Source organism: Rhinoraja longicauda, chromosome 13 (assembly GCF_053455715.1).
Source record: "Rhinoraja longicauda isolate Sanriku21f chromosome 13, sRhiLon1.1, whole genome shotgun sequence".
Lineage (NCBI taxonomy): Eukaryota > Metazoa > Chordata > Chondrichthyes > Rajiformes > Arhynchobatidae > Rhinoraja > Rhinoraja longicauda.
This window is the reverse complement of record NC_135965.1, coordinates 8,162,294-8,189,587: the sequence shown is the minus strand read 5'-3', so window position 1 is coordinate 8,189,587 and position 27,294 is coordinate 8,162,294. Positions and strand designations below refer to the sequence as shown.

The 27,294-nt window shown below is 44.8% G+C and overlaps 1 protein-coding gene across 1 annotated transcript; it reads left to right on the top strand.

Annotated features, from left to right (window-relative positions):
• The first annotated feature begins 5,491 nt into the window (after positions 1-5,491).
• On the top strand, positions 5,492-27,087 carry LOC144599128 (receptor-transporting protein 3-like). Its single transcript, XM_078409854.1, has 3 exons — positions 5,492-5,617; positions 22,309-22,509; positions 26,271-27,087. Exons 2-3 carry the CDS (start codon positions 22,337-22,339, stop codon positions 26,596-26,598), a joined length of 501 nt encoding a protein of 166 aa, XP_078265980.1. The 5' UTR covers positions 5,492-5,617; positions 22,309-22,336; the 3' UTR covers positions 26,599-27,087.
• Positions 27,088-27,294: the final 207 nt, after the last annotated feature.

Here is a 27,294-nt window from a genome sequence, read left to right as displayed (position 1 = left end):
AATTAGAATAAAGAAGGGCGGTTCAAGACATGGGGAGCGACAACCCGGGAACAACCATGGCAAGAAGGAGGGACCTGAGTTTGAAGCTCAGAGAAGATGACCCCCTACCAACAGAGTGAATCTGGCCAATTCACTCATGTGGGTAATATCTGACACCAAGTCACAAGTTTTGTGATTTAGTTTAAGAAGTGATGTGTTGAAATAGTAAAGTGAATGAGAAGTTATTAGAAGTCAATAGTTTGCATGCATGTTTAAGTTACTCGAGTGTTAATAAAGATTAAGTTTTACTAAACCTTGGTTTAGAGTCTTTTGTTGGACACATCAGTTGCTACCCTCTAGAGGTAATAGGGTCAACAGCAGATAAGTGTGAGGTGTTCCAATTTGGGAAGTTTAACCAGGGCAGGACCTACACAGTGAATGGCAGGGCCCTGGGGAGTGTTGTAGAGTAGAGAGATCTAGGAAGAGGGGCATCTACGGAAAATAGCGCCTATGGCAAGCACTGAAATCACACCCCTGTCCAAACATCTGACACACGGCTCACCGCCTTAGCCTGTGCGGAGGATGGGTTCCCGGGAGAGTTGGCCTGCGGTTCGGAGAGACCGCGGCCACCACATCAGCAGAGGGTTTTGACGGCAAGTTTGTGAAGCAGGGACCTTAGCCACAACACAGCCACAGGGAAACACCAAAGCGGCAGGACTGAAACAAGAGGGGACGTCTGCCATCGGCCAGGTCAATGCGTGAGGCAGCGAGTGCCGTACCTTCAGTCTCCAAAGGACATTTTTCCCTATGGAATCATTCCAGGATCGGGGTTAAACACTCATTGCCCACGGCCATGGCAGCAGACAGCAGCCTCCGACCTTGCTTGCCTGCTTTATTTATATTTTAGCCAAGCCAAGGGATTATTTTTACAATCAAGGGATCTCTGGGCGTGCGTTTCCCGGTGCCGGCCATCAGAGGGTGGACATGGCGAGGCAAGGCCTGCACGGAGATGGTTTCCACCCGCCGCCCCAATCTGTATTTATGTTTCAATTGCACACGTCTTCACCCTGGAGGCCCGCTACATCTACTCACTACTATATCTACTACATTTTGCATGTAATAACTGGCGAGGGTGACCGCCGACCTGCTCAAATGTCCGAGCAAACCGAGGACCAGCGCTTGGCTTTGGGATTCACGAAGCGGCGTTAAGGGCGACTATGACCAGCCTCATGGTGCGTGTGTTTGGGATGAGAATGCCTACAGTCCCATTCTTCTTTCACCATCCGAGGATGGCTTGCCTGACGTTAAACGAAACTGCTCTATGGCGCCCCCCTTCAAGTGGTGCCCAGGCCACGTGCCATACCTGCCACAACCTAGATACGCCACTGCATCTAGGAGTGCAGGTACATAGTTCTTTAAACGAGTTGCACAAGTAAATAGAGTGGTCAAAGGGTTTAGGTACATTGGCTTTCATCAGTCTGGAACTTGAATATAAAAGTTGGGATGTTATGTTACCACTTTACAAGATGTTGGTGAGGCTGCATTTGGAGTATTGTGTTCAGTTTTGGTCATAGGTGTAGGAGGATGAGGGGTGTTCTTACAGATGTGTGTATGATTGTGAGGGGAATAGATAGGGTAAATGCAGAGTCTTCTACCTAGGGTAGAAAACTCAAAAACTAGAGGCCATAGATTAAAGGTGAGAGGAGGAAGATTTAATAGTAATCCGAGGGGAAAGTTTTTCACACAGAGCATGGTGGGTATATGGCATAGATATCTGGAAAATAAGTGCAGGAGTAGGCCATTCTGCCCTTCGAGCCAGCACCCCCATTCAATGTGATCATGGCTGATCATCCACAATCAGCAAACCTGTTCTTGCCTTCTCTCCATATCCTTTGACTCCGCTAGCCCTAAGAGCTCCATCTAACTCTCATTTGAATGCTTCCAGTGAATTGGCCTCCACTGCCTTCTGACGCAGAGAATTCCACAAATTCACAACTCTCTGGGTGAACTAAACTTTTCTTCATCTCAGTTCTAAATGGCCTACCCCTTATTCTTAAACTGTGGCCCCTGGTTCTGGACGCCCCCAACATCGGGAACATGTTTCCTGCATAGTGTCCATCCCTTAATAATGTTATATGTTTCTATAAGATCCCCTCTCGTCCTTCTATTCCAGTGAATACAAGCCCAGTTGCTCCATTCTTTCATTATATGACAGTCCCGCCATCCTGGGAATTCCCTCAATAGCAAGAATGTCCTTCCTCAAATTAGGAGACCAAAACTGCACACAATACTCCAGGTGTGGTCTCACCAGGGCCCTGTACAACTGCAGAAAGACCTCTTTGCTCTTACACTCAAATCCTCTCATTATGAGGCCAACATGCCATTAGCTTTCTTCACTGTCTGCTGTACCAGCATGCTTACTTTCAGTGACTGATGTACAAGGACACCCAGTTCTCGTTGCACTTCCCCATTTCCTAATTTGACACCATTCAGATAATAATCTGCCTTCTTGTTCTTGCCACCAAAGTGGATAACCTCACATTTATCCACATGTGTATTTAAATGTCATTTAGACAGGTACATGAATAGGGAAGGTTTAGAGGGATATGGGCCAAACACAGGCAGGTGGGACTGGCGTTGATGGGGCATCTTGGTCTATGGTCATATAAGCAGGTACAGTGAGGTACTTCTTACTTGCAACAGCATCACAAGCACACACACCCAGAACCACACAATAACTCATTGTGCATAAATTAGATGTGAATTACACATCAAATTCTAAAAGAGAGAAGACTTTACAAATATCAAGACATTAGTACAAAACATAATTGGAAAAATAAATGTCCATGATAGCACAGATGTTCCATTACTAATGTAGGAGTAAAGTTGTATCGGTTGGGTTAAGAACCTCTTTGTGGAAGCTAACTTTGGGGAAACCATTTTGTGGCAACTTTGGAGTACATTTTGGGCTGGGAAGTTCAAAACCTTAGCAGCTTGTGGGAAAGTTCTGTACTAAAGCTTATTTTTGGTTATTGTAACGAAAACAGGCTTTTGCAAGTTAGTCCTTCACAGTCCTGGGCACCTGCAGATAAGAAGTTGCTTCCCAAGGTGTAGAAGTTGTTTTTCTGGGTTTGTTGTTGAGTTCTGGACATTCCAATGTTCTGAACTAGATGATATGGTGCCTCCTAATCTCCTAACGGTGCCTCTCTAATCATCTTAGTTATGTGACTCCCTTTACTACTGTTTGACTCCCTAACACAATTAAAGCAACTCTATTATGGGAACTCCACTATGTATCTGCTGAGACTGCTTTATGCTAGTGTAACCATGGAAAATTACTGCATGTGCTTTGTGCTGCTTTCAACTGTATAAATACTGACTAATCTGTATATTCTTTGAGAGGACAGAAGCAGGTGCTTGAGTGAACAACAGTGCACTCAGGTCTCTGTGTCTTCTCCCACCTTGGTGTTTCAGTAAAAAGATTTAACTGAGTCTAGTGTTTTGCGTACTTATTTCAGAGATAAGTCGAGTCGGCTTTCACATCTTCGCTGTGGGAAAGTAGATGTTCCTGAATCTGATGCTGTGAGACTTCAAGCTTGTGTACCTCCTGCGCAATGGTAGCAGAGAAGAGAGCAAGGCCCAGGTGGTGGGGATCCTTGCACATAGATGTCACCTTCCTTGAGGCAAGGCATCATTTGGATGTTTTCAATAGAAGAGAGGGCAATGCCTGTGATGGAGAACATCTGCATTCCTGCTCATGGAAATTGCAATATGGGGCTATATCGCAACCAGTCAGGATTCCTTCTACTGTACATCTGTTGAGGTTTGATAGAGCATTTGAAAACAAGGCACCTGGAGCATCTCTGATCAGATATCTTATTATTAAACAATTGAACCCTGATTCTACTCATTTTATTAATGCTCATCCAAAGGTTCACTGGAGCAATCATGAAACAGTATCGAAGGAACCTGTCTGAAAATTTCTTCAGTCTTGCTTATTGTTTTTGTATCCCCTCTCAGTACCAAAGCAGTAAGGTTGGAGAAACAATTATGAATTTGGATCATCTGCTTATTTTTCAGTGTTTTATCTGATCGAGTGAGATATCTGACAGAGTCCATAAATAAGAAACTAAATCAATGGGAGGTTAGAACATTTGAGTATATCCAACTAAGTTGCAAGAGGCTGGAAGCAATAAAACCTGAATTTTTTGCTAGTCATTTGCTAGGAATTATAAGAAAAATGAAATGGATATCTAGCAATATAGACATTTAGTCCATTTGGTCCAGCAGATACAATCTGCATAGCTAACACAAAGGAATACTACAATACTGGCAGTGATGATCTGGAATCAAAGGGGGATTGTTTCTCAGTAAATGGAAACTACAATGATGAGAAAGAAGAGTAGAATAGTATTCCCTGAACCTCACGCACAGTATGACACAAACTAGTATGGTACAATTTCTGTAAGAGATATGTCCCTTGTGCGAGGTAGAACACAGAAATCATACAGAGTTTTGGACAGGATGTTGCTGCAAGGACAAATCCTACCCAATCTAGAAAGTCTACACTATGGGTAAGGCAAGCACCCACCCGCTGTGGAGAATCTTGCGGCCAAAGGAATCGTAGATGTTTCTCGTTCCTTGACCAGGAAGTTGTTTAAACTCCCTTATGCAGCTGTATAAGATATTTATGCAGCAGTACCTCCCTTAGGCATGCAACCAGGAGTAATACTGGGGCTAGGAAGATGAGTGTGCCTTTGTATTTCACAGATAAAGCTACAGTATCTAGGCAGACATGTGAGGCGTTATTTAAGATCAGATGAGATCATGCATCACACTGAGCGCAAAGCATGGACGGAAGTCCCGTAGATAAATAAGAATTTAAAATTCTCACTGCAGAAAATTGTTGTGTTATACACTGTTGATATTATTAGGCACATATTTTGCCAGAAAATAAACTTGCTGAAAATCCAAGAGTCAAATGCCTGAGAGGCAGTCTAAAGAACATCTCCACCCGAAACATCACCCATTCCTTCTCTCCAGAGATGTTGCCTGTCCCGCTGAGTTACTCCAGCATTTTGTGTTTTGTCTGACAGACACATGGAAATAGAACATTAGTATTGCTCCAGGAAAAGTTGATAATCAACTTGTACCATTATCAACTATACATCACCTGTTTTGGGAGTTATGCTATAGAATTTCTAACCAAATGCTACAGAGTACACAGATGGAATATGCGATATTAATGGCAACTCCAAACTAATCTATTTACTTAACATCCAGTTTCATTTTCCACCAATGCTAAGAAAAAGTCAAACAAAGTGCAAAATCCTATCCATTAATTTCCCACTGGGATGATTAGATTAGATTTTGCTAAAGTTATCCTTTTTACAATTGCAATTTAAAGTCCAATCAACTGTAAATATTGCTCAAAGTTTACTGTCATGTGATTTCTTGGAAATGACGTAAGCAAAGTGAAACTTAGTCTAGCATTTATTACGATTCCGCTTCCTGGATATATTTTGAAAAGAGAGCAACTCCTCTCCAGAACAAAACAATCCAATTTGTTATAGAGCCACGGAAATTTGCATACAGATTTAATTGTTTCCTTGTGTTGGAAGAAACGGCAAAGTGAAAGGTAAGGACATTTTATCTTTCATAATTTTCAATTATAATTCTTTTGCCAATGTGTGACTTTTACCTACATTCCCCACTCTGTTTAATGAGAAATATTTCTGCAGGAATGTAATTTGGCTGCTTAGAAAGCATAAAGGCCTGGAAAATGAGTCAATAGACAATAGACAATAGACAATAGGTGCAGGAGTAGGCCATTCAGCCCTTCGAGCCAGCACCGCCATTCAATGCGATCATGGCTGATCACTCTCAATCAGTACCCTGTTCCTGCCTTCTCCCCATACCCCCTCACTCCGCTATCCTTAAGAGCTCTATCCAGCTCTCTCTTGAAAGCATCCAACGAACTGGCCTCCACTACCTTCTGAGGCAGAGAATTCCACACCTTCACCACTCTCTGACTGAAAAAGTTCTTCCTCATCTCCGTTCTAAATGGCCTACCCCTTATTCTTAAACTGTGGCCCCTTGTTCTGGACTCGCCCAACATTGGGAACATGTTTCCTGCCTCTAATGTGTCCAATCCCCTAATTATCTTATATGTTTCAATAAGATCCCCCCTCATCCTTCTAAATTCCAGTGTATACAAGCCCAATCGCTCCAGCCTTTCAACATACGACAGTCCCGCCATTCCGGGAATTAACCTACGCTGCACGCCCTCCATAGCAAGAATATCCTTCCTCAAATTTGGAGACCAAAACTGCACACAGTACTCCAGGTGCGGTTTCACCAGGGCCCGGTACAACTGTAGAAGGACCTCTTTGCTCCTATACTCAACTCCTCTTGTTACGAAGGCCAACATTCCATTGGCTTTCTTCACTGCCTGCTGTACCTGCATGCTTCCTTTCATTGACTGATGCACTAGGACACCCAGATCTCGTTGAACTCCCCCTCCTCCTCCCCCTCCCTCCCCTTCCCCCTCCCCTCCCCCCCTCCCCCTACCCCTCTCCCTCCCCCCTCCCCCCCCCTTCCCCTTCCCCTCCCCCCCTCCCTCCCCCTCCCCTCCTCCCTCCACACCTCCCTCCTCCCTCCCTCCCCCTTCCCTCCCTCCCCGCCTCCCAGTTACAATGGAAACCCTACGGGGACGGGCCCAACGGGGAAAGAGGGGCACTGGGAAAAGGGGAGGTCCCCCTCCCTCCCCCTTCCCCCCTCCCCTCCCCCTCCCCCTCCCTCCCCCCCTACCCCCCTCCCTCACCTCTCCCTCCCCCCTTCCCCCCTCCCCTCCCCCTCCCCCTCCCCTCCTCCCTCCACACCTCCCTCCTCCCTCCCTCCCCCTTCCCTCCCTCCCCTCCTCCCGGTTACAATGGAAACCTTACGAGGACGGGCCCAACGGGGAAAGAGGGGTACTGGGAAAAGTGGAGGTCCCCCTCCCTCCCCACTCCCCCCCTACCCCTCTCCCTCCCCCCTCCCCCCTTCACCCCTCCCCCACTCCCCTCCCTCCCTCCCCCTCCCCCCCTAACCCCCTCCCTCCCCTTCCCCACCCCTCCCCCTCCCCTCCCCCCTTCCCCCCTCCCCTCCCCCCTTCCCCCTCCCTCCCCCCTCCCTCCCCCTCACCCCCCCTCTCCCTCCCCCCCTCCCCCCCTCCCTCCCCTCCCTCCCCCTCCCCTCCCCCCTCCCTCCCCCTCCCCTCCTCCCTCCACACCTCCCTCCTCCCTCCCTCCACCTTCCCTCCCTCCCCTCCTCCCGGTTACAATGGAAACCCTACGAGGACGGGCCCAACGGGGAAAGAGGGGTACTGGGAAAAGGGGAGGTCCCCCTTCCTCCCCCCTCCCCTCCCCCTCCCTCCCCCTCCCTCCCCCCCTACCCCCTACCTCCCCCCTCCCCTCCCCTCCATCCCTCCCCCCTCCCTCCTCCCTACCCCCTCCCTCCCCTCTCCCTCCCCCATCCCCCCCTTCCCCCCTCCCCTCCCCCCTCCCCTCCCCCCTCCCTCCCCCTCCGCTCCCCTCCTCCCTCCCTCCCCCGTACGTAACATCGATTGCGGAAAAAAGGCGAACAGTAGCGCGACGATTTTCGCACCGCCTCAATCGCCAATCTCGCGCTCGCTCGGCCGTGATATTTTCACTTAATTTGGTCGCGTATTTTTTAAGTTACAGAGGTTTTAAAGCGCTGCCCCCCCCCCCCTCCCTTTTCAGGGGGGCGCTGCGGTGCGGATTTAGTCTTCAGCGTGTGATGTCACAATGCCCCTGTGAGATGAGCTCGAGCTGACCCCCCTTCCCCCCCCCCCTTCAGCGTGTGATGTCACAATGGACAAGCAGCTGCTATTGGGTGTCTACTCTTTACAAATTTACATCTTTTTATTTTTAACCTTTTTTTTCAAGGTCTTCAGCTTGTGACGTCACAATGCTTGTGTGAGATGGGTTCAACATTGTTGCGAAAAGCAGCTGATTGTTTTTTAAAGTTGTGTTTTTTATTGCAAGTCACTTAACATACACAGATCAGCATGGGGCCCCTATGCTCGTGGGCCACCGGGGCAAGTGTTTCGAAAAAAGAAAGGGGAGGTCCCCCTTCCCCCCTCAACCCCTTCCTCCCCACTCCATCCCCACTCCCTCCCCCCCTCCTCCCCAACTCCCTCCCCATCCCTCCCCACCTCCCTCACCCCTCGGGGACGGGCCCAACGGGGAAAGAGGGGTACTGGGAAAAGGGGAGGTCCCCCTCCCTCCCCTTCCCCCTCCCCTCCCCCCTCCCCCTCCCCCCTACCCCTCTCCCTCCCCCCTCCCCCCTCCCTCCCCCTCCCCTCCTCCCTCCACACCTCCCTCCTCCCTCCCTCCCCTCCTCCCGGTTACAATGGAAACCCTACGAGGACGGGCCCAACGGGGAAAGAGAGGTACTGGGAAAAGGGGAGGTCCCCCTCCCTCCCCCCTTCCCCCATCCCATCCCCCCTCCCTCCCCTCTCCCTCCCCCTTCCCCCCCTTCCCCCCCCTCCCCTTCCCCCCCTCCCTCCCCTCCTCCCTCCACTCCTCCCTCCTCCCTCCATCCCCTTCCCTCCCTCCCATCCTCCCAATGCTTGTTTGAGATGGGTGCTACATTGTTTCGAAAAGCACCACTAACAGATCGCGAATGTTTCAAAACAAGCACTTAAAAAGCACTTATCTTTTTTTAAAGTATTTTTTTTTATTGGAAGTCACTTAACATACACAGATCAGCATTGGGCCCCTATGCACGTGGGCCACCGGGGCAAGTGTTTCGAAAAAAGCACTGAGAGTGTGTCTGGGGGAGAGAGAGAATGGGGGGGGGTCTGAGAATGGGGACTGGGGAGGGGGACAACAGGGGTCGTTGCGGAGGGGGCTTAGTGGTGGGGGAAAGAGGGGTACTGGGAAAAGGGGAGGTCCCACTTCCCCCCTCAACCCCTTCCTCCCCCCTCCTTCCCACCTCCATCCCCACTCCCTCCCCCCCTCCCTCCCCCCTCAATCCCAACCTCCATCACCACTCAGCCCCTAACTCCCCCCCTCCCTCCTTCCCTCCATCCCACCCTCCCCCACTCCCTCCCCCCTCCCTCCACCCTTCCATCCCTCTTCCCCTCCCCCCTCCTTCCACCCTCCCTCCCCCCCTCCCGGTTACAATGGAAACCCTACGGGGACGGGCCCAACGGGGAAAGAGGGGTACTGGGAAAAGGGGAGGTCCCCCTCCCTCCCCCCTCCCCTCTACCCCCCTCCCTCCCCTCTCCCTCCCCCCTTTCCCTCCCCTCTCCCTCCCCCCTTTCCCTCCTCCCTTCCCCCCTCCCCTCCCCCCTCCCCCTCCCCTCCACACCTCCCTCCTCCCTCCCCCTTCCCTCCCCCCCACTCCCTTCCCGGTTACAATGGAAACCCTACGAGGACGGGCCCAACGGGCACACTTGTGCTAGTCTATACACTAAACTCTCGTTTGTTCTTGTTGTTCAAAACGGTAAACAATAGTGCGACAATGTTATGCTTACAATCACCGTTGTCCCGTGGTCCTATGGAAGAAGTTTCATTGAAATCGGTGTTATATTTTTAAAGTTATTCACATTTTTAATTTTTTTTAAATGCGCATGCGCAGTTGGGGCCCCGTTGATCTGGTACTTACGTAAGATGGCCGCCGCATCCGTGCGTGCGCAGAACAAACGTGTCTGCGCATGCGCAGTTGGGGCCCATTCAGCAGGGCTCGGCCGCCTGTCACTTCAGGGCGGGAGAGCCAGGCCTGGTGCCAGGAAAAGCAGCTGGAGCCTGGGGCTGGACGTGACCGGGTAACCGCGAGCCTGAGGTGGGCCAAGGGGAAAGGAGGCAGTAGCAGCAGCGGGGGGTGAGGCTGGAGGAGGTGGAGGCCGCGGCCTGGGCCTTGTGCTGGCCTGCACTCGACTCCCCCAACCCCCCTCCTCTCCCCAGCCGGCTCAGTGCCTTCCCCACGCCGCCCAGAGTCCAGCGGCTCAGCAACAGTTGGTGAGCCGCTGCCGTCTACCGCTAAACATCCCCGCACCGGGATGGGACAGGACTCTCCCCCCCCCCTCCAACAATGGTGGCCGCCCGGGCCGGGAGGCGGTTGATCCCGGGAGGGGGGCGGGGAGAAGGAGGCAGGGAGGTGGGAGGGAGGGGGAAGGGTGGGAGGGGGGAGGGTAAGAGGGAGAGGGAGAGGGGGATTGGGGAAGGAGAGGGTGCTGCACCAATGCAGGAGTGGTTTGGGCCCAATGGGTCCACTTCGTCTAGTCCTTATTAATACTGCTCCCGGGGGGGCGTGTCCAATGCTTGGCTGAGTAGACATAACTTTTCAGCACTCCCGAAAACAAAGCCCTAAACTGCTAAAAAAAAGATGAACTAAAGGAATCAAGTACTTTAAATTGAATCAGAAAGTATACAGAACGTACGGATGCCTTCCAAGAAAGTAAAAGGAGGAGTACAACTGCCACAGAAGCAAGCAAAGGAATCAAGAAAAAAAATCGAAGGTAGGCCCACAGCTCTGATGGAGCAGGGGACTAGATTTGGTGACCCCTCGGCAGGCGGTGAGTCTGGGGAGGGCTCCGGTATGAAGCTGGAGTCTACTACTCCCAGCAAGCGCTCTTTGACTCGGGTCAAAATACGAGAGAGTCGCCGTGAGTTACCAAAAAGGCCCACTGTTTGCCGAGAGGCTGCTGATGTTGTGTCTGGAGTTTCGGACTCGAGTGACGATGAGGTAACGGGAGACTCCACTAGCAGTGGAAGTGGAAATGAGGAGGAAGAAGAAAAGCAAGAAGATACAGAGACTAATATGAAAACGATGCTTCAAGAAATTATTAACAGGCTTAAGAAAATTGAAGGAGATAACAAATTAATGAGGAGAGATAACAAGAAATTTCGTAAGACTTTGAAAAAAATGGAGGAGAAATTTCAAACAGTGACAAATAAAGTGGATAATATGCAAATGGAAAATGAAATGTTAAAATCTAGAGTGGAAAAAAATGAAGACAGTATTACTGCAGCAGCAATTGAAAGCAAAAAGACGGCGGAGAAGTTGGATGCCTTGGAAAACTATCGCAGGAGAAATAATGTTAAAATTGTTGGTTTGCCAGAGGGAGTGGAGGGGGAAGACCCAATTAACTTTTTTCAAGATTGGATAGTGACCACTCTGGGAATAGATAAACAAGGTCGGATGGAAATAGAAAGAGCACATAGGGCTGTAAGACCGAAACCCTCGGCTAATCAAAAGCCAAGATCTGTGTTGATTAAATTTTTAAGATACCAAGATCGAGAATTGGTTTTCAAAACAGTCGGGAATAATATAAGAGAGGGAAAACCAATAGAACATGAAGGCACTAAAATAATCTTTTACCCAGACATCAGTAATGCCTTGTTGAGCAGATTTTTTTTTTTTAATAAGGCCAAAAATATTCTATGGAAGAAAGGCTATAAGTTTACTTTACTGCATCCAGCTACTTTGAAGATTATGATCAACACTGGAGAAAATAATTTTTTTAAAGACTTTGTCAAAGCAGAAGAGTATGCGGAAGAATTGCCATCGAGAAATGCTTAAGAAGATTCATGAATGATTGATTATTAATAATATCTGTATACTATAGAGGGGATTAACTGTATTAAGGATTGTTAATTTTTAGAAGTACTTGATATATCGGGGGGGTTGGAGAATGTGGATGCTCCACCATAATCATGGGCACAAGTGTGGTGCAGACCACACCTCGTATAATAGAGGGGGGTAACGTTGCTAATCTATTTATTAACAACATTAGAGGGAGGGTCTATTTCTCTATCTTTCTTATTTCTTTTCTGTTTTTATACCTGGACTATGGAGGGGAGCACACTGAAATACGGCACAATGTAAATACCGGAAGAGGTATCAAGGTAAGGAAAAAGGGGAAAAAAAAAGGAAAAGGAAAAAAAAAAAAAAAGGAATGAATGGATAATACATTAAAATTTTTAAGCTATAATGTGAATGGGTTAAATGGACCGATAAAAAGGAAGAGAATTTTACACAGATGAAAAAATTGGAAGTAGATATAGCTTTCTTGCAAGAAACACATCTAACGGAAAAAGAGCATCAAAAGTTAAAGAGAGATTGGGTAGGAAGTATGGTCGCATCTTCTTTTAACTCAAAAGCAAGAGGGGTTGCTATCTTATTTAAGAAAACGCTACCAATTAAGATACAAAATATTGTAAGTGACCCAGTAGGTAGATTTGTAATGGTACATTGTCAAATTTTCTCAGAATTGTGGACCTTAATGAATATATATGCACCAAATATAGATGATGAGAAGTTTGTGCAGGGTACCTTTTTAAATCTGGCGGAAGCACATGAAAATATATTGATAGGGGGAGATTTCAATTTTTGTTTAGATCCAGTAATGGATAGATCATCAAGGACAACGACAAGGACAAGAGCAGCGAAGACAACCTTGAATTTCATGGAAAATTTAAATTTAATAGATGTTTGGAGGAAAAGCCATCCCAGGGAAAGAGACTACTCCTTTTATTCCAATAGACATGATACATATTCTAGAATAGATCTATTTTTGATTTCAGCTCAATTAAGGGGTAGAATAATACAAATAGATTACAAGGCTAGATTGTTATCAGATCACTCACCATTATTAATGAAAATTACGATGCCAGATAAAGAACAGTCAGTCTATAGATGGAGACTCAACTCTTTACTATTGAAAAGGCAAGACTTTTGTGATTTTATTCGAGGACAAATTGAATTATTTTTGGAAACAAATTTAAATTCAGTTGATGATAAATTTATTGTATGGGATGCAATGAAGGCTTATTTGAGAGGCCAAATTATAAGCTACTCATCTAAGATAAAGAAAGGCTATAGGAAGGAATCTGAAAGATTAGAAAAAGAAATCACCGTATTAGAAAAAGACTTACAGAAAACTTCTTCAGATACGAAAAAAACACAACTTGCAAATAAAAAATTTCAATACAATACTTTACATACTTACAGAACAGAAAAACTAATATTACAAACTAACCAAAGATATTATGAATTAGGAGAAAGAGCGCACAAGGTATTGGCATGGCAACTGAAAGAAGAACAAATATCAAGAACAATAAATTCAATTAGAACAGATCAGAACATTATTACTTATAAACCTAGAGAAATCAATGAGGTATTTAAGCAATTCTACACTAATCTGTACCATTCTGAATCTGAAAAGGATGAAATTAAGATAAATAATTTGGACAGGGTAAAGTGCAAGTTGATCTATGCGTTGTGGCCATCCGGCTCAGCAGGACCGGTTCATAGCAGCTATGGCCCTGGGGATGAAGCTGCTCCTGAGTCTGGAGGTGCGGGCATAGAAGGCCTTTTATCGTCTGCCCGATGGAAGGAGTTCGAACAGACTGTTGCAGGGGTGTGAAGAGTCTTTGTGGATGCTGGTGGCTTTTCTGAGGCATCGTGTGTTGTAGATGCCCTCCAAGTCTGGTAGCTGTGTTCCGATGGCCCTCTGAGCTCTATGGACTACCCGCTGTAGAGCTTTCCTTTCTGCCTCCGTGCAGCTGAGGTACCACACAGGGATGCCATGCGTTAGGATGCTCTCTATGGTGCAGCGGTAGAAGGTCGTCAGCAGCTGTTGGGGTAGACCAGACTTTTTCAGTGTTCTTAAGTAGAACAGACTTTGTTGTGCCTTCTTGACCAGCGCAGCAGTGTTATTGGACCATGTTAGGTCCTCCGAAATGTGAGTGCCCAGAAACTTGAAGCTGGACACTCTCTCCACACTGTCCCCGTTGATAGAGATCGGGGCATATTCCCCGTTATGTGACCTACGGAAGTTGATGATCAACTCCTTGGTCTTGGTGGTATTTAGGGACAGGTTGTTATCCGAGCACCAGTCCTCCAGGTTCTGCACCTCCGCTCTATAGTTTGTTTCATCCCCGTTGGTGATCAGCCCGATCACCGTTGTGTCATCTGCAAACTTGACAATGGTGTTGGTGTCGAATGCAGGAACACAGTCGTGTGTGAAGAGGGAGTAGAGCATGGGGCTCAGAACACAGCCCTGTGGTGTGCCGGTACTCAGGGTGATAGTGGAGGACAGGTGCGGGCCCATTCTCACTGCCTGCGGTCGTTCCAGCAGGAAGTCCAGGATCCAGTCACATAATGACGAAGCTGGTTAAAGAGGACCAAACTGGATTTGTCAAAAAAAGGAAAATATCTGCTAATGTAGCAAGATTTATAAGTATTTTACATTTAGCACAGAAAAGAAAGGAATTGAGCGTAGCAATTGCTTTAGATGCTGAAAAGGTGTTTGACAGGTTAGAATGGGATTTTTTATTTAAAGTATTAGAGAAGTACGGATTGGGAAATGGTTTCATTAACTGGGTAAAAGCTCTTTATAAACAACCTAAAGCCAAAGTGGTGACAAATGGCCAATCTTCTCAATCATTTAATTTGGAAAGATCTAGTAGACAGGGATGTCCCTTGTCACCGGCTTTATTTGTATTGGCTATTGAACCTCTGGCAGAGCTAATAAGATCAGATTTAGACATTGAAGGATTTAAAGTTAATCAGGAAAATCACAAAATTACTTTATTTGCAGATGATGTTTTAATTTGTCTTACTAGACCATTGGAATCCTTAAGAAAATTATATTTCAGACTGGAAGAATATGGGAAAGTATCAGGATATAAAATTAATAAAGATAAAACTGAAATAATGCCTCTTTCTGAAGGTAATTATGATCAGTAAAAGAGAAAGTCAGTTTAAATGGCAAAAAGAAGGCATGAAGTACCTAGGGGTTAAAGTAGATAATAAGTTAAATAATCTGTATAAACTAAATTATAAACCACTAATTAAAAAAATTGAGGAGGACTTGAAGAAATGGATGAATCTTCCAATTACATTGCTAGGGAGAGTGAACTGTATTAAGATGAATATTTTTCCGAGGTTACAGTATTTATTCCAAACACTGCCTATACCTTTACCAAATAATTTTTTTCAAGAATTGAATAAAATTGTGAGAAATTTATTTTGGAAAGGTAAAATGCCAAGAGTGTCTATGGAAAAATTAACATGGAAATTTGAATTAGGTGGACTGCAATTACCAAATTTTAAAAATTACTATCTGGCAGCACAAATGAGTTTTATTTCATCCTTTTATCAAGAGGGTGGAAAAACAGCATGGGTTAAAATTGAAATGGATAAAATAAAAGAACTATGCCCAGAAGAATTTATCTATAAATGGGAAGCAAAGCTATTAGTTAAGGATCAAGAGTCACCTTTGCTAAAACATTTAATTAATATATTGTTGAAAACAGTTAAAACTAATGATAAAAGATTTTTTCTAACAGCTAAAACTCCATTAGTAAAAAATAGATTACTGCCGTTTGCTTGGAATAATCAAATATTACAAGTCTGGGAACAGAAGGGTATTAAACATATGGGAGATTGCTACGAAGGAAATAATTTTTTGACATTTTCTCAATTGAGAAACAAATATCAAATTCCAGGGAATAGTATTTTTTTCTATTATCAATTACAATCTTTTTTAAGGGAAAAGTTAGGTAATTCAATGTTTTTATTTCAAATTAAAGGAATTGAATACCTGATTCAGGGCAAGGGAACTAAAAAATTTATATCTTCAATGTATAAATTGTTACAAAAATCTAGTCCAAAGACAGGAATTCAAAAATCAAGACAAAGATGGGAAACAGATCTGAATATTAGCATTGATGAACCAAGTTGGGAAAGATTGTGTTTAGAAAGTATGAAAAATACTATTAATGTGAGATATAGTTTAGTACAATACAATTTTTTACATCAACTATATTTAACTCCGAAAAAATTAAACAATTTAAATCCAAATTTACCTGAAATTTGTTTTAGATGCAACCAGGATGTGGGTACTTTTTTACACTCCACATGGGCATGTCCTAAGGTAACTCCTTTTTGGAAAGACCTAAAAAACTTTTTGGAACAATTGATGAATAAGACCATACCATTGGATTCAAGGTTGTTTTTATTGGGAGATACTAAAGGAATATTACCAAGATTAATTTTAGATAAATATCAGGAAAGATTTCTCAAAATAGCAATAGCAATAGCAAAAAAATGTGTGGCGGTCACTTGGAAAGATCACAATGAAATAAGAATTGCAAGATGGTATGCAGAAATGCGTAGTTGTATCCCATTAGAAAAAGCTACTTATAATCTGAGAAATAAATATGATTTCTTTTTGAAACTTTGGAACCCATTCACTTTAAAACTAGGATTAAGAATTGGAAATATTTAATTTTAGGATTGTTTTGATACCCCTAAAAAGAATTTAATAAGAAATTAGCCGGAAGTGTTTCCTTCTTGTCTCCAGGTTTCCTTCTTTCTTCTTTCTTTCTTTCTTTCCTTTTTTTATTTTTATTTCTTTATCTTTCTTCTTCTCCTTTTTCCTCTTTTTTCTAACTGGGGGGTGGGGGGGAGGGGGGGTGTGTGGGTGGGGAGATAATACAGAACAATACAGGTATAATCGAATTTAAAATGTATAATCGAATTTATAATGTAGGTACCATCGCGTACTATGAGTTCATACATGTATTTGTTTTGTTAAAATTTAAATAAAATTAATAAAAATTTAAAAAAATACTGCTCCCTGCATGATGAGCCCATTCCTCGTGGGACCATGGAGCAACTGTGGCATGGGAATTAGATCAATGTGCATGATGTGTGGGATGGAAGGGGTGGCGGTGGTCAGACAAACTGATGATTCAAAGTCGTCTCCCCATGCGATTTCCCAAACCATCATTTTCTCCATCGGTTTCATGTCTGTCAGGGTTCTGATCAGCTTCACAATATTGCAGGAGAAAATAATACAATAATGTTGCTGCTGTGATCTCTACAGGCATCTGTATCATAAACTACAAATTTGATTATTAATCAGCTTCGCAATAATCCAGACGCGTTTTTCACCTACTTAGCGGCATTTGTTCAGGACACCCAGTAACCCATTAATGCTACATGCCCCAGCCATTTTGTGCACAAAATAAGAGTGAAATCAATGATCCAAAAAGAGGAGTCTTGGCTCTAAATCCCATCACGACTGCCAACTAGGAGAGAGGTGGCATAGGACTAGATAACAACTCTCTCAAATTCCCGGGCTTATAAACTGACTGCCAATGCCAGCAAACATAGAAACAAAGAAAATAGGTGCAGGAGTAGGCCATTCGGCCCTTCGAGCCTGCACCGCCATTCAATATGATCATGGCTGATCATCCAGCTCAGTAACCTGTACCTGCCTTCTCTCCATACCCCCTGATCCCTTTAGCCACAAGGGCCACATCTAACTCCCTCTTAAATATAGCCAATGAACTGGCCTCAACTACCTTCTGTGGCAGAGAATTCCACAGACTCACCACTCTCTGTGTGAAGAAATGTTTTCTCATCTCGGTCCTAAAAGACTTCCCCCTTATCCTTAAGCTGTGACCCCTGGTTCTGGACTCCCCCAACATCAGGAACAATCTTCCCGCATCTAGCCTCTCCAACCCCTTAAGAATTTTATATGTTTCTATAAGATCCCCCCTCAGTCTTCTAAATTCCAGCGAGTACAAGCCTAGTCTATCCAGTCTTTCTTCATATGAAAGTCCCGCCATCCCAGGGATCAATCTGGTGAACCTTCTCTGTACTCCCTCTAAGGCAAGAACGTCTTTCCTCAGATTAGGAGACCAAAACTGCACACAATACTCCAGGTGCGGTCTCACCAAGGCCCTGTACAACTGCAGTAGAACCTCCCTGCTCCTAAACTCAAATCCTCTTGCTATGAATGCCAACATACCATTCGCCTTCTTCACTGCCTGCTGCACCTGCACGCTTGCTTTCAATGACTGGTGCACCATGACACCCAGGTCACGTTGCATCTCCCCCTCTCCTAATCGGTCACCATTCAGGTAATACTCTGCTTTCCTGTTCTTGCCGCCAAAGTGGATAACCTCACATTTATCCACATTATATTGCATCTGCCATGCATTTGCCCACTCGCCCAATCTATCCAAGTCGCTCTGCAGCCTCCTAGCATCCTCCTCACAGCTAACACTGCCACCCAGCTTCGTGTCATCTGCAAACTTTGAGATGTTGCATTCAATTCCCTCATCCAAATCATTAATATACACTGTAAATAACTGGGGTCCCAGCACTGAGCCTTGCGGTACCCCACTAGTCACTGCCTGCCATTCCGAAAAGGACCCGTTTATTCCTACTGTTTGCTTCCTGTCCGCCAACCAAATTTCTATCCACCTCAACACTGAACCCTCAATACCGTGTGCTTTAAGTTTGTACACCAATCTCCTATGTGGGACCTTGTCGAAGGCCTTCTGAAAGTCCAGATATAACACATCGACTGGTTCTCCCTTATCCACTCTACTAGTACTAAGGGTACTTTTTAGAAATATCTTGAAGCAATATTACCACAAATGGCAGATTGAAGTGGCAATAAATCCTTATCCAGAACTAAAGTTGTGCTGGCTGAAATATCCAAAAACTGAGGCTGACAGACTGGATAAATGTATTAAAGGGTAGACAAGATAATGAAGCTGAGAAACAGCTAAGCCAGGAGCCATGCTTGAGTATCCAAATGCCTGCTCCTGTTCTTGTTTTAAGCCCTTCTCTGCAAAGTCTACCTTCAAAAGAAAGTGAAGCATCGTCACTTTGGGATCCAGCCAACCCTTCCATTGCCGGTGCAGTCTCAGTTATGCACTCCCACAGGTTCAGTTGTGAGAAAAATGTACAGTGAACTTATTTTTAAAAATCCAAATGTGCCAACTCCATCGAAAGCAGCATGTGCGACCCTACACACGCCAACACTCTCACCATTGGCTATTTTAATTGCCTCTCCACTTGCTTTCAGCATGACCAGCTATTTCAAATGAGACACAAGATGCTAGTTTTCAAAAAAAGGTACAAAGTTGTGGAGTAACTTAGCGTGTCAGGCAGCATCTCTGGAGAACATGGATTGGCGACGTTTTGGGTCAGGATCCTTCTTGATCCTATTGATTTAACCGAAGGAACACCTTTGAAGGCAAACCTGGAAAATCTTATTTTGTTTGCTTTCAGTCGTAAAGGCGAGCGAAATATCAACATACAGAATTAAAGTTATTCGTTTTGCTTAAGAATACTCCTTGTAGCTATTAATATCCTCATGAAGAATGTAGACTGATCTCATTGTGAGAATGTCAGGATTGCTCAAGTTAGTCAGTAATTGTTATTAATTTGGCTTTTGTTTTCATTGTTCTTTATTGTGACCAAAATGTGATGTATCTCTTGAATTAAGCTTTTTGAAATAAAATGAAATGTCTGAATTTTCCAAACACCAATAAAAACCAAAGGACACAGCCTGTACTGAAACAAAACTGAAACTGAAAAGTTCAATTGCTATTTATTCACCACCAAACCAAATTGCATAATTGATAAATCAATTTTCAGCAATCGATCAATTGAATATAGAAACCATGTAATTATTACGTAACTTGAATTGTATTTTTACAGTTAAAGTTAATTTCTTCTAGTGTTTATGTAGTCAAATGTTGGTTAAAGATTGCAAATAGCACTTCAAAGAGGAAGTTCATAACCAGATGATGGATGGGGCTTTTATCACACTTTTTCTAAAAATCAAAATAAACTTTATTCCAATAAAAAATATGTGCAAAACTATGCAACCGTGCAAAAAATTCATCCAACATTCCCGGGGACTACACATACATTGAATACTGTTTGCACAAATCACACAACTTTACCCCCACACTCTTGCCACTCATGTGGCCCCCTGGTGTGAAATCTCTTCCCTTATTTTGAGGGGCGTCTCCACCACACCCTGCACCCCAGTGATCAGCAGTGGGAAGACCCTAGACTGTGGTCTTCCTCAACAGAGCCTTGGCGTTGGCTGCACCGAGCTTCAGTGCATCCCTCAGCACGTACTCCTGCAGTCTGCAGTGGGCCAGTCGGCAACACTCCCTGACGGGCAGCTCGCTCCGCTGGGAGGTCAACAAAGCTCGGGCAGACCAAAGGGTGTCTTTCACCGAGTTAATGACCTTGCAGCAGCACTCGATGTCCATCCCTGAATGCGTCTCTGGGAACAGTCCGTAAATCACAGAGTACTCTGTGATGGAGCTGTTCGGCATGAATCGTGACATGGGACCCTTGCAAACCTCTCCAGACTCTTTTTGCAAATCCACACTCTGCGAGGAGGTGGGCAACCATCTCCTTTTCATAGCAGCAGTCCCGAGAGCAGCATGCGCTGGTAGTGAGGTTCCGGCGGTGCAGGAAGGATCTGACTGGGAGGGCTCCCCTCACCGCCAGCCAAGGCAGGTCTTGGTACTTGTTCGTGAGTTCTAACAATGAGTCATTTTGCCAGACAAGCTGGGCAGTCTGCTCTGGGAACCACGCCACAGGATCCATGGAGTCATTCCCCTGCAGAGCCTGCAGGACGTTCCATGCTGACCACTGCCCGATGGACTTGTGGTCAAAGGTGTTGGTCCGGAAGAACCTTTCCACGAATGGCAGATGGTGCAGCTGACTGGCACATCCATGCCCATCCATCGCAACACTGGGGACTAGTAGAACCTCAACAAGTAGTGCCACTTGGTGCCCCCGTGCCTTGGCTTTACGCTCCGCCTGATGCAGCCAAACACGAAGGTGGCCATCAGGGTGAGGGTGACGTTGTCACGCTTTTACCCCCATTGTCTGCCGTCTTGTGCATCGTGGCTCGTCGCACCGGGTCCATACTCAACTCCCAGATGAAGCGGAAGACGGCCCGGGTGATCCCCGTGGCGTAGGAGGGAGGGACGGGCCACACTTGTGCCAAGTACAGCAGCCCTGAGAGCACCTCACACCTGATGACCACATTTTCCCCCGTTATAGACAGGGAGCGCTGCTTTCACAACTCCAGTTTTTCCCCCACCCTGGCTATCCGCTCCAGCCAATTCTTGTCACGCGCCCCAGCCCCCCCGAACCAGATTCCCAGCACCTTCATGAAGTCAGGCTTGATGGTGAAGGGGACGGAAGATCGGTCGGGCCAGTTGCCAACGAGCATGGCCTAGTCCTTCCTGAGGTTCACCCTGGCTCCCGTGGCCGACTCAAACTGGTCGCAGACGCTGATCAATCTGCGGACCAACCCTGGATCCGAGCAGAAGATGGCGACATCGTCCATGTACAGGGAAGTTTTGACCTGAGTGCCCCCACTGCCTGGCAATGTCACTCCTCTTATGCTCACGTCCTTCCTGATGGACTCGGCAAAAGGTTCTATACAACAGACGAACAAGACCTGGCAGAGAGGGCAACCCTGCCTGACTCCAGACCTGACAGGGAAGCTAACTGATTACCACCCATTGATTTAGACTGCACAACAGATATCGGTGTAGAGCAGTTGGTTCCATTTCCAGATTCCCTCCCCAAAACCCAATTTGGAGAGCACGTCCACCATGTACATGTGTGATATCCTGTCTGGTTCAGCTTGGAGCTGAGCTTCCTAACTCGAGCAGTCAGGATTTAAAAAGAGATCAGATAAATCTTCAGACAGGTTGCTTCAGATCTAGTATGAGTTTGGAATCTTACAAATACGATATTCAAATTATGTTCATATTAAAATGGATATGCCATCATTGTGCTGAAATAAAAGCCAATGGTAGATATGAAGTTGATTGTGCTATGTAATTAATTTGAAAGAATGCTTCATTTTTAATTTACCCATTAGATTTTGGGAGTTTTTTTTGCTGCTTCCAAGGAATCCAGCAGCAACTTTTGGGAAAGCCCATCAAAACAGTCACTCATTCTGTTACTCCCGTTGGATTTTGGCAATAGGGTGAGGAAGTTGATCGTTCATGGAAAACAATGTCATGAGTCAGAGCTTTCTACCCTCTAGGCTCAGTTGAACGTGCCTTAATTTCAAAGACAGGTTTGTGATATGTTGATGTGTGCATACCTCTTGAATTCAGGGAGAGCCACTTTTGAGTTGATCCAAGTCTTCAGAACAACCAACATGCATGAAGACCAGAGGGGAAATTTTCTGTGGGTTGCTATCACCTCCTAATAATGTTCGGGGAAGGTTGTTTGAGGGTGGGATGACCCTCATGGTGTGTTTGAGGTTCATGGAGCGAAGGGATAGTCAGACTGAAGAAGGGTCTCGACCCAAAACGTTACCCATTCCTTCTCTCCAGAGATGCTGCCTGACCCGCTGTGTTACTCCACCTTTTGTGTACCTTTGATTTAAACCAGCATCTGCAGTTCTTTCCTACACGTCTGGGGAACTGATACTCTTTCCATCTGATCTAACATCTTTAGGTCTTTACATATTTCAAGACAGTACAAAATGGCAGAAGCTTCTGGAAGAAACCTTTGGTTCACTCACTTCGCCAGCTCTATAGCAGAAGAGGACATTGAAGAACAGTGGACACTGAATTTCAATTACAGCCTTGAAGATAAACTAGATGCTAGGAAAAGAGCAGAAGGTTGGAAGATTTATATAACATCATCATTTGCCAAGTAAGGTATTACATATTTGGGGGCCAAATGTACACTGACATGGGTTATATTATGAAAAATAATGTTTTGCACAAACACGTTGCCATGCTCAATCCATTTTTAGGTGGAACGCAAATGGCAATGAGACAAAATGTTCTCCCTGATAGAAAATGTTCATAATAGGAGTGCATTACATAATTATGGTTACTTTTATGAGTGCATACAGATAATCCCCTCAGCTTCATCCAAATAATAAAATATCAGATGTGAATGTCATTCAAAATAATTACGGAATATTCATATACCTGCCAAGCATAGACTTGTTTCTTTGCATTAATCTTTTGATGTTTTTACAGTGCATAGGAATATAGGAGATGGAGTAAGCCAGCCAGTCACTTAATACTTGTTCCACCATTCATGGAGATTTAGCTGATCCATGAGCTAATTCCATATATCCACTTTTACCTTATTTTCCCCAGTATCTTTGATTAGCAAAACTCTACCAATCTCAGATATAAAGCAAAACCATTGATCCTGTATCATTTCCAGAAAGAAGTTCAAAGAAGGATAAAAAGTGCTGGAATGACTCAGCATGTCAAACAGCATCTCTGGAGAACATGGATAGATGACCAATACCAATATATTTACCAATATATATATATGTGGTAAAAAGGACCAAAAGACCATGATGGGAGTTATATACGAGCCTCTGAATACTAGCTAGGATATTGGGTACAAATTACATCAGGAGATAGAAAAGGCATGTAAGAAAGGCAATGTTATAGTGGTCATGGGGGGTTTCAATATGCAGGCAGACTGGAAAAATCAAGTTGGTATTGGATCCCAAGAGAAGGAATTTGTAATTTTTAGAGAAATTCATGGTGGAGCCCACTAGGGAAAAGGCAATTCTGGATTTGGTTTTGTGTAATGAACCAGATTTGACTAGGGAGTTTAAACACAAGGAATTCCGAAGAGCCTATGATCATAATATGATAGAATTTAACCTGTCATTTGAGAGGGAGAAGTGAAATCAGATGTATTGGTATTACTGTTGAGTAAATGTAACTACAGAGGCATGAGGGAGGAGTTGTCCAAAGTTGATTGGAAGGCAACCCTAGCAGTAACAATGGCAGGAGTTTCTGGGAGTAATTTGAAAGACCCATGATCTTTTCATCCTAATGAGGAAGAAACATACCTAGGGGAGAATGAGGAGACCTTGGCTAACAAAGGAAATCAAAGATAGCATACAAGTAAAAAAGAAGGCATATAACATGGCAAAGATGAAGAGGAAAGGAAGCTAGAGGATTAGAAAGCTTTTAAAAACTCACAGAAGGCAACTAAAACAGCAACAAGGTTAAAAAAAAGATGAAATATAAAGGTGAGCTAGCCAATAATATAATAGTAGGAATAAACACATAGACAACTTTCTAACTGGGGAAAGGATTCAGAAATCAAAGGTGCAAAGGGACTTGGGAGTACTGGTTTAGGAATCTTAAAAGGTTAATTTGCAGGTCAAATCAGTCAAATGCAATGTTGGCATTCCATTCAATAGGACAAGAATATAAAATCAAAAATGTAATGTTGTGGCTTTATAATGTTGTGAGCAGTTATGAGTCCCACTTCTAAGGATAAGCTGGCATTAGAGAAGGTCCAGAGGAGGTTTGTGAGAATGATCCTAGCAAATATTGGGTTATCGTGTGAGGAGCATTTGATGGCTCTAGTCTGTACTCGCTGGAGTTCGGAAGGATGAGAGGAGGGGGGGGGGGGGGGGGGGTCTCATTGAAACCTACTGAATAATGTAAGGCCTAGACAGAGTGGATGTAGTGAGGATGTTTCCAGTTGTAGGAGAGTCTGGGGCCAGAGGACACAGCCCCAGAATAAAAGGATGTACCTTTAGAATGGAGATGAGGAAATTCTTCACCCAGTGGGTGGTGAATCTGTGGAATTCATTGCCACAGATGGCTGTGGAGGCCGATATTGGGTATTTTAAAAGATGTGTAGGAAAAAAAAAAACTGATGCTGGTTTAAATCGAAGGTAGACACGAAATGCTGGATTAACTCAGCGGGTCAGGCAGCATCTCTGGAAAGAAGGAATGGGTGACGTTTCGGGTCAAGACCCTTCTTCAGACTGATGTCAAGGGAGGGAGCGGGACAAAGATAGGATGCAGTCGGAGACACGAAGACAAGTGGGAGAACTGGGAAGGGGGAGGGGATAGAGAGGGAAAGAAGGGACTATCTGAAGTTAGAGAAGTTAATGTTCATACCAGTGGGGTGTAAACTACCCAAGCAAAATATGAGGTGCTGTTCCTCCAATTTGGGCTGGGCCTCACTCTGACAATGGAGGAGGCCCAGGACCGAAAGGTCATATTGGTAATGGGAGGGGAAATGCTGAGCCACTGGGAGATCAGGTGGTTAAGACGGACTGAGCGGAGGTGTTGAGCGAAACGATTGCCGAGCCTGCGCTTGGTCTCGCCGATGTAGAGAAGTTGACATCTGGAACAGCGGATACAATAGATGAGGTTGGAGGAGGTGAACCTCTGCCTCACCTGAAAAGACTGGGTCCTTGGAAGGAGTCGAGGGGGGAGGTAAAGGGACAGGTGTTGCATCTCCTGCAGTTGCAGGGGAAAGTACCTGGGGAGGGGGTGGTTTGGGTGGGAAGGGTCGGGTGGACCAGGGAGTTATGGCAGGAACGGTCTCTGCGGAAAGCAGAAAGGGGTGAAGATGTGGCCAGTAGTGGGATCCCGTTGGAAGTGACGGAAATGTTGGAGGATAATTTGTTGTATGCGACAGCTGATGGGGTGGAAGGTGAGGACAAGGGGGATTCTGTCCTTGTTACAAATAGGGGGAGGGGAAGCAAGAGCGGAGCTGCGGGATATTGAGGAGACCCTAGTGAGAACCTCATCTATAATGGAAGAGGGGAACCCCAGTTTCCTAAAGAATTTAAAAGCGGAAGTTGATAGCTTCTTGATTAGTAAGGTATCAAAGGTTGGGACGAATGGGGTTGAGAGGGAAAATAGATCAGCCATGCTTGCAAGGCATTACAGACAACCCCCGTAGTCGGAATCGAACTCGGGTCTCTAGCGCTGTAAGGCAGCAACTCTACCGTTGCGCCACTGTGCCGCCTTTGGTGGACTGTTCTTGTCAAGGACAGTCAGTGTATCTTGCTCTCAGCTGTTTGCACCTTAAGATTGGTGGCAGCTCTAATGTGTTTGTAGCCTTTAAATGAACAACCCTTCTTTCTGATGACCTCCTTTCGCTTTCTGTTTAAGATTTGTTTTGGGCCGTGATATTCTTCCATTTCCATGACATGTCTGGGTCATGCAGAGCCATGAACCATGCAGAGACTTCTAAAGAATCAGCAGCTTCTGGTACAGTTATAGCAGAACTAGTATTGTGTGGTTGGTCTATGATTAATATTATTGCCTGGCATATCCAGTTGCCTTTTTCATATGCTTATGAGTTACAGTTATGTAAATGTTTATGAGTTACACATGTTCATGTGTAAATTCATGCATATGCAGAAAATGCTGGAATGTTATCAGCTTGAAACGGATTTTCTCTCCACAGATACTGCCTGATCTGCCGAGTGTTTCTAACATGTTCTGCTTTGATTTCAAATTTCCAGCATCAGATTTCATCTTGATGCTTGGGCGTGGCACAGATGTGACCGCGTATTACAAAACTGTTCTAAATGCACTCAGAAGCAGCTGGAGGGAATTTCAAGCATGGAATAACATGTTCTTCAACAACACTAACTACCTTGCCCTTCTTACCTTCAACAGATTTACCTGTCGCTGTTCAAATTCGTGGTCTTCATCCCGTGCCACTATGGTGTTTCATTACCGCCTGGGAAAAAAGAAAGGATTCGTTTTGCTTCGTCTCCTCCGGCAGCAATGCAGAGAATGCGATAACCCCATTTGGCACAAACCACAGGTTTATTCCAACGAAATATACCAAGTGCTTGACAGACTTATTCCAAAAATCCTCAAAAACTGCTATGGTGTTCCCAATCTGGCAGATATAGCAAGAAAAATGAACCATCGGAAGACTAAACCTCATGAAAGTTCCCTCTGTGAAGCCTGTGAAGTGGGCATTTGCAATCAAAGTTAATAAAGATAATAAGTATGCTTGAGGTTGAAATTCTGCTCTGGCCCATTGGTAACTGGCAAAAACATAACCAAAATTACACTGGTATGTTATGGTTCAAATAGATAGCAGTAGAAATATTTGCATAATTATCTAGCTAATATATTCCAAAACTGCTGTAATCCATCAGCGTAATGGAATATAACCATATGTTCTTTCTTTCTGCATTCTTTGCTGCATTTAATTTAGTAACATTAAGCAATCCAAAAACGTTTCAGTAAAAATACTTTTTGTAAGAATGTCAAGGCATTAAACTGAATATTATTTATATCAGAGGACGGGCATCAACGGATTCTCACTGAAATGCAGGCCACGATAGAGCTCGGTCCAGTCCAATGTATCAGTACTTGTGCTTAATTAATTTGGAATTCGTTATTTATTCAACCTTCACCACCTCGAAAACTGAGAGAATTACTGGGTTACTTCGTGGTCTTCAGCCCTTGCCACTATGGTGTTTCATTACTGCCTGGTAAAAAAGAAGGAGGGATTTGTTTTGCTTTGCCTCTGCCGGCAGAAATGCAGAGAATGCGATAACCCCACTTGGCACAAACCACAGGTTTATTCCAACCAAATATACAAAGTGCTTGACGAACTTATTTCAGAAATCCTCAAAAACTGCTACAATGTTCTCAATCTGGAAGATAAAGTAAGATATCTGAT

What these genes read in the sequence shown, in the direction of transcription:
- LOC144599128 (XM_078409854.1), top strand. Translation starts at nt 22,337, where the DNA reads ATGGCAGAAGCTTCTGGAAGAAACCTTTGGTTCACTCACTTCGCCAGC. An exon ending in ATAACATCATCATTTGCCAA is followed by an intron (nt 22,510 to 26,270) that starts GTAAGGTATTAC and finishes TACCTTCAACAG; the next exon opens with ATTTACCTGTCGCTGTTCAA.